Genomic DNA, 11,316 nt, shown 5'->3' on the forward strand with positions numbered 1-11,316 from the left:
TGCCCGGCTCGTCTGCTGTAGCCCTGCTGACCGACCCTTAGGTTTTGGTGTTTGATGCCAAAGGGGGAGAGGATTCGAGTATGTTAGCCTTAGGGGGAGCGACCTATCTAGGGGGAGCTTAGTTATTATATTAGCTTATCTATTACATTTGGAGTTTTATGTGTGATACACTATTATGCATTCATCATGTGTTTACTTTCATGCATTGAACTATATTTATGTGATAATGATATCTATGTGATCGTGATATATGACATGTGTGCTCTCTACTTTGAATTATTTATATGTCATATCACTTGTGCAATGCTCATTTGCCTTTGCTTCCACGTTTTACTCCGATGCAAATGAGTTTCATTACTTGTACTCATGCTTATTTCATATCTTTTGAGTACATCATATTGGCTTAGGTCATATAAGCTTGACTAACACCTTTGTTCTTATTGCTAAAATCTTATATGAACCAAGCATGTTAAAAACCTCATCTCTTTCACATACTTAAGGTAGTATTATCATCAATCACCAAAAAGGGGGAGATTGAAAGCATCTAGGCCCCTAGTTGAGTTTCGGTGATTAATGACAATACGTGATTACTGTGACTAATGTATGTTTTGTAGAGGCAATTAAGTTAGATCATAGTAATGGAGATCGATTGGGCAATCAAGGTGGTCATGCCCCTACGATGGAAATCGTTTCGGTTTTCAAAGGATGAACGACAAGGTTAAGGATGGACTAGTTCTAAGTGTCGATTAGAGTTGAAGAGACACTTAGAGTAGTTTAGGACTTTGTTTTTCCTTTGGCCGTACTATAAAGGGGGGTATGGACGGGTAGCTTGACCTAGGTGAGTCTAGTGAGTTAGGTGTGGTGCACACTTGTTAAAACTAGCACTAGGTAGCTCCAAAACAGCCCTTAGATCTAATGGAGCAAACTTCATTCACATATGATCGAGAGTTGGAAGTGAATGGAGGGTCAAATACTGACCGAACGCTGGTTCTGGGTTGATCGGACGCTGGCGCAGAGTCCGGTCAGTTCATTTGACCAAGATGAAATCGCCGGGTACGACTGGACGCTGTGAGGTGAAGTGTCTGGACGCTGAGAGCCTATGTCCGATCGACTCCAGTAAGGTTCTAGAGAGGGAAAATCGTGACCGGATGCGTTCGGTCACACTGTAATGACTGGAGTTCGGGGTATACTGACTGAAGCGTCCGGTCAACATGACCGGAGCGTCCGATCACCCCACAGAGGCACATAACAGTTCGTTTTTCAACCGGTGTTATAAATACAACCTCCACTCATGTGTGGGGGTACTTTTACTCATTCCAATAGCTGAGAAACACTTTAGAGAGTGCCAAGAAGAGCAAGGTCCCAGTGAGGTGATTGAGATTTGAGAATTCCAAAAGAGCCCTCATTAGTGAGATCAAGAGTAACAAAGTGTGCATCCACCCTTCTCATTAGACTTGTCGTGGTCAAGTGAGAGTTTGTGCTTGTTACTCTTGGTGATCGCCATCACCTAGACGGCTTGGTGGTTATTAGGAGCTTGGTGATCATTCGGAGAGCTTGTGGATGACCCAACTCAAGTTGTGAGCGGTTGTGGGTGATTCACCGTGACAGAGTGTCAAAGAATCAACCCGTAGAGAGCACTTGATCCTTATGCGGATCAAGGGAGAGCTACACCCTTGCGTGGGTGCTCCAACGAGGACTAGTGGGGAGTGGCGACTCTCCGATACCTTGGCAAAACATCACTGCGTTCCTCCTTCTCTATTTACTTTGAGCATTTACTTTGAGCAATTTAATACTTGTCTTTACATTCATAGAATTGACATGGTAGAGTAGGATTAAAACTTAGGTTACAAGTCTTTTGTGCGGTAGAACAATTAGAAACACTTTCTAGGCAAAAGGAGTTAATTAGGCTAACCATATGATTTAATTATTGTAAAGAAATTTAGAATTAGCCTAATTCATCCCCCCTCTTGGGCATCTTGATCCTTTTAATTGAGATGGTCAAAACCGCTCCACATTGGACAAACAACCTCACCTGCGCCTAGGTGCTAAAAGTGAACGATTTTGACAGTTAGGGTCCTAGCATTAGAGGGTTTTGTAGTTGAGGGTCAAAATTAGACGAACTCAATAGTTGAGAGGACAAAAGTGGACTTAATGCCATAAAAATATATTACATTACGAACCTAATGATACTTATTTGATATCATAAATAAGATATTTTTAATATAGTTATTCAAACTTAAGGTACTTTAATTTGGTAGGACGAGTGTAACTTATTTGATATCATAAATAAGATATTTTTCAATATAGTTATTCAAACTTAAGGTACTTTAATTTGGTAGGACGAGTGTAACTTATTTGATATCATAAATAAGATATTTTTCAATATAGTTATTCAAACTTAAGGTACTTTAATTTGGTAGAACGAGTGTAATTACTAATATGATTAAGCTTTTTTTTGCGAACTACATAGTACAATGCAGTTATGTAGACGCTCAAAATGCATGTACACTCACCCCTATAAACGCACACACGCAAACCCTACCCCTATGAGGATCTTCTTCTTTTTTAGAATTACACAGTACAACGTAGACGCCCACACGAAGACTGGGCTGATAAATCCTCGAGATTGGCGAAGTAATCGTAGGCGTCTCGCTGTCAACGGGAACGTCACCTGTCACTAATAGCACAACGCCGTTAAATCCTGAAAAATTCGTTCCCACGGGAAGTCGAAACGCAGACTTAAGATGCTACCGAGACTCTTATAACTATTAGGCTACGTGTGCTTTCGCACTAACATGATTAAGCTAATGACAACGAACTCCACTTAGACTTGCTAGCTTGATGTCACTGAGTAAAAAGAAGAGTACTATCCTACGTTTTCCAATTACATTGCCAAAGAAGAAGGGAACATGGCAAAACATATATTTATTTACATCAATTTATCGGCTAACTTTAGAAAAAAAAAGATTGTTAAATATTTCAAAAACTTACGCGTTCCCATAGTAAGGTTGAGTTTTTGATCTAAACGGCCCAGAACCCACGCTAAAAGGTACCCATCCGCTGGTGCCCTCTTCTGGGCTGCAAATCTCTAGTCCGGCCCATGAGTGACCAGGCTTCAGGCCCATTAGACCAGCCGACCTAAAGGAAGGAGAAGAGAAAGCAGGAGAGCACAACGTTGCAAGGACGCATCGAGGAGACCACCTACGGCCATGGCGAGGAGAAGGCTTCTCGTGCTCGCGTTCCGGCTCCATGGGAGGCCTCAGGCGACGCAACCGTGGCGGCGACCCCCCGCCCCGGTTCCTATCCTCAGCGGCGTCCGGCCCCCTCGACCGTCTGAAGTCGCCGCCGTTCGCGCGGCCGGTCGCCAGGAAGCCCGCCTCCTATCCATGGGATCGATTCGGAGGTTAGGGTTTGCTCTCCCACTCCCTCCGTCTTGGTTTAGCTTAAAGGCGTGTTTTTTACAGCTCGAAAAGGTTGGATCAGCGAATTAGTTTAGGCTACTGTGGTGGTAAGAGATACCTATATCATCGGATTGAGGTAGCAATCAGCACTGTTATATGATTGGTCGTGCGCATTTGTTGTGCCAAAATGTTGAGCTGCAGTGGAATTTGATTTGTTGGTGACCTTGTTCTTGTGATGAATCCATTAATGTGTTCTTTGTTTGGGAGAAATGAAAACTGTGTCATGTGCAGGAGGGCAGAAGAGGACCATGTTCATCCAGACGCAGTCGACCCCGAACCCGCAGTCACTCATGTTCTATCCTGGAAAGCCAATTATGGAGGTTGGGAGCTCTGATTTCCCTAATGCTCGCACTGCGATGACATCCCCTTTGGCTAAGGCGCTGTTTGCTATTGATGGTACATTTATGCCTCCCCCCCCTGTCGCCTGTTGCATTCATTTTCATTTCCATTTGTGCCTTTGCTCTTGTAGTTCTACAAGCTTTATATTCATTTAGTTACTCTTAAGTGTCCTACTGGTGACATGTGCCAGTTCTTGAAAGAACGGTCGGGTTATAGGAATGAGCTGTTTACTTTCATAACTTGGTGCCAATAACAGTTTTCTGATGCTAAACAATAGGGTTATCTCTATTTTTGGTCACTTCACTAATTTTCCTTCTCACTTCTCAGTTTGTTTTATTGTATCATTACCCTGCAGACAATTAGTTTAGCTCCAACAAAAACTTTGTCTTCATAGCTGAAGAAGAGATGCTAAAGTTACCATTCTAAGCCCTTCTGTTACTTAATAGATTCCATAGAGAAATTTAGTGAAGTGAAGTGGGACAAAAGACCAGTATTGATGGCAGCATGGGGATGGGTGAAGTAGTAGTGTCGAACATGATATAAGAAAGAGCACAATTTTGGAAGACATATTGAGCTGCTGGTTAGATTGGGTTTTCTTGCATTAAGTATCAGCCTTTTACTGAAGTGTTAACTCTTTTGACACAACATTGGAATCTGTATGCAGGAGTAACCAGGGTATTCTTTGGATCTGATTTTGTAACTGTTACAAAATCAGAAAGAAACTTCTTGGGATTACCTCAAGCCTGAGGTTTTTGCTGCGATAATGGATTTTTACTCATCTGGACAACCACTTTTTCTGGACTCAAATGCTGCAGCTTCTATGGACACAGCAATTCATGAGGTATCTCAACTAGTTTCTGTAAACTATCCGTCCAGCATTTATTTTCCTTGTCTTGCTTTTCTGAACTTCCCTGTCTACTCTGGCATTTTATTATCACAAGACCTGAAACCATATGCTTTATATTGTAACAGAGAAAACCTATAGGGATAGTTCTTGGATGTTCTAACTTCTAATAACATTGCAAAATGGGGCAATCGGTTGTCTATTGAGGCAGCATGTAAAGTGTACAGTACTGTACTGGGTCTAGGCAAGATATGGTAGGGATGCCCACACATGCCATATTCAATAGTAAATATCTGCGAAAGTATGTATGATCCATACATGGAAAAATATAGATTAGGAGCACAATAAAATGGAACTCATTTATGCCATGATTGAAGTTGCTTAACTTTGCTTCATTTGAATATGAGGATTAAATCCTGTATGCCTGTCACCGATAGGTAGGTGTAAAATGGAATTGTGGCTATTATATGACTTGTTTTTGTAGGAATTGCTTAAATGATTCTTGAATGTGTTGATTCAGGTCCTGTATGGGCACCAGTTGGTAGAAATAATAGGATGCAATGATCATCAACTCATATGAAGATGTGACCTCTTATGATGAGACAGAGAGTGATACTATGGACTCTTTGCACTACATTGCCTCAGAATCTAATTCTAGTAATCTATAATGGAGCTATACTGGTACCTAGGTTACCAAAAAAAAAAAAGTTTTGAGACCCTGAATCCTCTTATTATACTAAGAGTCCATGATGTTACCTAGCACTGACAACATACATTTCAAAATCAGTATATGTTATGTTGGCTATTATTTGCCTTGTGACACTGAATCTTTCTTGCACTGTTTCCTCCTAGATGATTCAGAAATAGTTGCCATGATAAAAGAATTGTTGGAGACTCGTATTCGACCAGCTGTTCAAGATGATGGTGGTGACATTGAATACCGAGGATTGATCCGTGAGTCTTTCCCTCCCTCCCCTCACGTGTGGTCTGCTACTAAGAATTTGGTTTCCTTGTCTCACTAGAACACTATCCTTTCAGAGAAAACGGGATAGTTAAGCTTAAAATGCAAGGTGCCTGCAGCGGCTGTCCAAGTTCATCAGTCACATTGAAGTCTGGGATAGAAAACATGTTTATGCACTATGTGCCTGAGGTGATGTGAAGTGATTTATTCTGTTCTTTGCTGCTGTTCCATAATGCTCGTGGCTCAAAAAATGTTCTCTATTTGATAACTAGAATGTGAAGTGATTTATTCTGTTCTTGCTGCTGTTCCTTCATGCTCGTGGCTCAAAAATGTTCTCTGTTTGATAACTAGAATGTGAAGTGATTTATTATGTTCTTCCTGCTGTTCCTTAATGCATGTGGCTCAAAAAGTGTTCTCTATTTGACAACTAGAATGGTTGTCATTTGGTCACATTCAGGAAATTAGTTCCTATTGCATTTGTTCCTTATGATGGGTTTTCCTTAATTATCCATTGATCCATCTATTCCCATTGGCAATTCTCAAGACTTCAACTATGCTAATTTGTCATAATACTTCTATAATTAACAGGTGAAAGGAGTAGAGCAGGAGTTTGATGGTGATGAGGAAGCTGAACTGGCTGGATAGATGGAGTGAGAGTTCTTACAGGTTTTGAGGGTCAACACAGCCTCTTCAAAAGTTATAGCAACTTTGCACTTATGATGTTTCCCGGTATTTCTACATCCGAAAAGGTTATCCATATGTTTGCCTTTTGAGAGACCAAGAATGGCCTGAGCATTTTACTATGATTAGCAGCCAGCACCGATCCGACGTATGCAGGAGGCAGGCTATGAGATAGCAGAGCATTTTATTATCACAAGACCTGAAACCATATGCTTTATATTGTAACAGAGAAAACCTATAGGGATAGTTTCTTGGATGTTCTAACTTCTAATAACATTGCAAATGGGGCAATCGGTTGTCTATTGAGGCAGCATGTAAAGTGTACAGTACTGTACTGGGTCTAGGCAAGATATGGTAGGGATGCCCACACATGCCATATTCAATAGTAAATATCTGCGAAAGTATGTATGATCCATACATGGAAAAATATAGATTAGGAGCACAATAAAATGGAACTCATTTATGCCATGATTGAAGTTGCTTAACTTTGCTTCATTTTGAATATGAGGATTAAATCCTGTATGCCTGTCACCGATAGGTAGGTGTAAAATGGAATTGTGGCTATTATATGACTTGTTTTTGTAGGAATTGCTTAAATGATTCTTGAATGTGTTGATTCAGTCCTGTATGTGCACCAGTTGGTAGAAATAATAGGATTGCAATGATCATCAACTCATATGAAGATGTGACCTCTTATGATGAGACAGAGAGTGATACTATGGACTCTTTGCACTACATTGCCTCAGAATCTAATTCTAGTAATCTATAATGGAGCTATACTGGTACCTAGGTTACCAAAAAAAAAAGTTTTGAGACCCTGAATCCTCTTATTATACTAAGAGTCCATGATGTTACCTAGCACTGACAACATACATTTCAAAATCAGTATATGTTATGTTGGCTATTATTTGCCTTGTGACACTGAATCTTTCTTGCACTGTTTCCTCCTAGGATGATTCAGAAATAGTTGCCATGATAAAAGAATTGTTGGAGACTCGTATTCGACCAGCTGTTCAAGATGATGGTGGTGACATTGAATACCGAGGATTTGATCCGTGAGTCTTTCCCTCCCTCCCCTCACGTGTGGTCTGCTACTAAGAATTTGGTTTCCTTGTCTCACTAGAACACTATCCTTTCAGAGAAAACGGGATAGTTAAGCTTAAAATGCAAGGTGCCTGCAGCGGCTGTCCAAGTTCATCAGTCACATTGAAGTCTGGGATAGAAAACATGTTTATGCACTATGTGCCTGAGGTGATGTGAAGTGATTTATTCTGTTCTTTGCTGCTGTTCCATAATGCTCGTGGCTCAAAAAATGTTCTCTATTTGATAACTAGAATGTGAAGTGATTTATTCTGTTCTTGCTGCTGTTCCTTCATGCTCGTGGCTCAAAAAATGTTCTCTGTTTGATAACTAGAATGTGAAGTGATTTATTATGTTCTTCCTGCTGTTCCTTAATGCATGTGGCTCAAAAAGTGTTCTCTATTTGACAACTAGAATGGTTGTCATTTGGTCACATTCAGGAAATTAGTTCCTATTGCATTTGTTCCTTATGATGGGTTTTCCTTAATTATCCATTGATCCATCTATTCCCATTGGCAATTCTCAAGACTTCAACTATGCTAATTTGTCATAATACTTCTATAATTAACAGGTGAAAGGAGTAGAGCAGGAGTTTGATGGTGATGAGGAAGCTGAACTGGCTGGATAGATGGAGTGAGAGTTCTTACAGGTTTTGAGGGTCAACACAGCCTCTTCAAAAGTTATAGCAACTTTGCACTTATGATGTTTCCCGGTATTTCTACATCCGAAAAGGTTATCCATATGTTTGCCTTTTGAGAGACCAAGAATGGCCTGAGCATTTTACTATGATTAGCAGCCAGCACCGATCCTGACGTATGCAGGAGGCAGGCTATGATAGATAGCAGAGGCATCAATAGTCTGAGCCAACATCAGTTGCACTTGCACTAGGATCCGAATAAAGTGGCACAGTGATTGCTGTTTTATTTTTGTTGAATTTCTGTATATATCTGAGTATGTCTAATTAAATACGAAGCTATCAAATTTTGCATGAAAAATACTTCACGGGGTTATTTTTGCTTATGCCTGATGATATTCCTATCATCAATCTGCTGTGTATCGTTTATATTGCTTCTACGGTGGTTTGAATATTCCAATTATAATTTTCTAATTCGGTTGGTCATTTAAGATGCCAGAACTTTGTTTTTTTTTTTTCTGTTGGTGTGGCAGAAGTGGGCCTGTTTGGCTGCGGCTGCAGCCGCTTTTTCTACGGTAATTTGTGAGTGCAGCAGAAGCGGCTGCGGCAGCTCTGTTTGCCACATAAAAACAAAGGTGAAAAAAAACTTTTTTTGCATCTGAAATGGGACGCATAGATCATTATATCCACTTCGATCTTTTATTAAACATCAAGAAGGGCGATGCCTGCTTTTGATCACCCATCCTCAATCAAGGAGTAATAACAAAGAACATACATGGGAATTAATCAAGGGGGATAAAACACATACAGTGGCAATGAAAGAAGAAAAAATGTATAGGGAAAAATAATGGAGAGACATGGGAGTGAGGCAAAAGGGCCTCTTATACATTGCTAATCACAATTAAAGAGCCTATCAACAACAACAGAGACAAGGACCACCATCTATCTTACCATGTAGGGCAAACAAGCCTTCCCAAGTCAACTTCACTTTCGGGTTCGAACATGACACGACACAACACAGCAAGATCATTAGACCTGCAGCAGCACAAGAGGTGGGTGAATCCAAAATCAAATCCAGTCCTTCAACATCAGTTTCATCCTGGAAAGAGGCCATCTTCTTGAGAATCCAGGAAAGTTACATGGTTGGCTTGGAACCACTGGGTGGTCTGTTTGTGTTTCTTCTGTGTCCTGTATATGTACACACAATTGAGCAGAGCAGCCTCTCTGGGTTGGGTGGTGCTGAGATCCTGCTAGCCATGTAGCAGCGTGGATCTGGATGAGGAGGACAAGGCCATGAGCAGGATTGCGGCCTCCTCCACTCCCATCAGGACCCTCCGTTTCTTCACCACTTGGAGGTTGCTACTTTTGTTGTTGTCTTTGACGACTGCACTTGTTGCTGGACTGTGATCTTGATGTTGATGTTGCTGTTGCTGTGGCTGTGGTGGCTGCGGCTGGTTTTGTTGTGGTTTCTTGGTGGTGTCAAGACCAAGTTGTTGCCTCCGCTTCTTCCTGTACCGGATCCCGCACGCATTGCAAAGCGACTGCAACCAGATCAAATTAAGAAGATTGCTTAATGCTCATCCAAAACATCAAGTACCATAAAGATCATTTCACACTATGATGATATATTCTCTCCTCTATTAATATATTTGCCTGGCAGGTCCTGCAAGCAATTTTTCGAAGGAGAAAAAAAACAGTATGATGATATATTGGCATACATCCGCGATCACTAGCTAGTACTAACTCATAATTTTTTTTTCTAAATTTTTTTGTGCTGATTGCTTGCTCTGTTGATGATGGTACTGGATAGGAACACACTAGCTAGTACTAGACTACTAGTCATCATTTTTTTTTCTAAATTGTTTTGTGCTGTTTGCTTGCTGTGTTGATAATGGTACTGGATAGGAACAAGAGATGTCAGTTATGTATATGGGATGCCCCTACGGGGCTAAACAATTGGCTGGAGCAATATATACATAAACAAATGAGATTAGGAACTAGAAGAACGGTATCAGGGAAGCTAGCTTGCATTGGCTTCCCCCATTTTTTTAAGCGTTCACACACATAGCCGATAGCGGGAATTAGCTGGGGGTGGGAGGTTAGCACCGTTGCTTTGCTTGGAACAGCTCACCTAACCACCCAAACCCAAGCGGAATCAATCAAAGCGGCGGCTAGAGATTCTGAGCCCTCCCTTTTCTCATGCGAGGGCGGCGGCTAGCTAGGCTAATCGATGGAGCCATGATTGGAAGGAATAATCATTCACCGTATCATCATCATCTGATCTCGCCAGCCAGTCTCCTAAATCCAAATTAGTACCTAGCTAGATCATCAACTTGCTATATATGTGATGTGATGTGATCATCCCCTTTTAATTACTGTGCAATCCACACCAAGAAGAGGTGATCGGCCGCGATCAACTGCTCTGATCACTCCATAGCTCTGATCGAGAGCTCCGATCGCCTCCAGGCAGCACAACAAGGAACAGAGAGAGCAGCGCTAGCTTACCCTGGGCCCCGTCGGCCCGCCGCGCCACATGGGCGTCGCGGTGGTGTGGCACTCGACGCAGCACGGTCTCCCGGCCTCCGCCGCCGGCGCCGGCGCGATCCCGATCACCTGAAGGAGCGAGACCAGGCAGCCAAGGAGATCATCATCAGAGGCAAAAGTACAAAAAAAAAACGCTTCCTCTTCTCTTTGGCATATACTTGTAAAAGAAACAGAGGATAGGAGAGGATAAGAGCTGTTGATCAGGACGGACGAGAGGAGGGGCACAAACCTTGTGATGCTCGGCGGAATCCATCATCTCTGACCGACCGATCGATCCTGCTGGGTGTGTCGATCTCGTCGAGACGGCTCCTTGCGTGCTGGCCTCGATCGCTCTGTTTCTTGGAGAGTACGTGAGCTGTGTGGAGAGGGAGAGGGAGAGGGAGAGAGAGAGGGCCAGAGGGGCGTGGAGCAGTGGAGGGTTGGGGAGAATGGAAGATGATGACGATGGTGGAGGGAGACGAGAGACGAGACGAGTCCAGCGGCAGCGGCAGCGGCACGAGTGTGGAAGCAAGCCACGCCACAACGACGTACATAAGGGGCGGAGATGCAGAGAGAGGTAGGGCTGCGCTGTGGGCCCCACACCACGCATCCGGGCCGGTGATCCTAGGCTCGAGAGTCCTCATCTCATCCGATCTTCTGATCACTAGCTCGGTCCCAACACTTATCCACTACAACCCCTAGTTGGAGTAATAATCTTTTTCTTCTTACTAGTGTGTAAAATTATATGTTTAGAGATTCTGCTATTAGTTAGGTATAATAATAGTTAAAAAGC

At 42.3% G+C, this 11,316-nt stretch overlaps 1 protein-coding gene and 1 pseudogene across 1 annotated transcript; one reads left to right on the plus strand and one right to left on the minus strand.

The window, feature by feature from the left end:
- The first annotated feature begins 3,209 nt into the window (after positions 1-3,209).
- LOC136518094 (nifU-like protein 4, mitochondrial) lies at positions 3,210-8,374 on the plus strand (annotated as a pseudogene).
- A 321-nt stretch (positions 8,375-8,695) lies between these two features.
- Positions 8,696-11,034, minus strand: LOC136517771 (GATA transcription factor 23-like). Its single transcript, XM_066511413.1, has 3 exons — positions 10,774-11,034; positions 10,506-10,613; positions 8,696-9,541 (listed from the first exon to the last, which is right to left on the minus strand). The coding sequence occupies exons 1-3, from the start codon at positions 10,798-10,800 to the stop codon at positions 9,251-9,253; spliced, it is 426 nt and encodes a 141-aa protein (XP_066367510.1). The 5' UTR covers positions 10,801-11,034; the 3' UTR covers positions 8,696-9,250.
- Positions 11,035-11,316: the final 282 nt, after the last annotated feature.

Source organism: Miscanthus floridulus, chromosome 17 (assembly GCF_019320115.1).
Source record: "Miscanthus floridulus cultivar M001 chromosome 17, ASM1932011v1, whole genome shotgun sequence".
NCBI classification, from domain to species: domain Eukaryota; kingdom Viridiplantae; phylum Streptophyta; class Magnoliopsida; order Poales; family Poaceae; genus Miscanthus; species Miscanthus floridulus.

Bases quoted from the DNA above. Each gene is read 5' to 3' on its own strand.
- LOC136517771 (XM_066511413.1), bottom strand. From the start codon at position 10,800: ATGATGGATTCCGCCGAGCATCACAAG. The intron at 10,614-10,773 runs GTTTGTGCCCCT...TCGCTCCTTCAG, and splicing joins ATTCCGCCGAGCATCACAAG to GTGATCGGGATCGCGCCGGC. The intron at 9,542-10,505 runs GTAAGCTAGCGC...ATCTGGTTGCAG, and splicing joins GCGGGCCGACGGGGCCCAGG to TCGCTTTGCAATGCGTGCGG.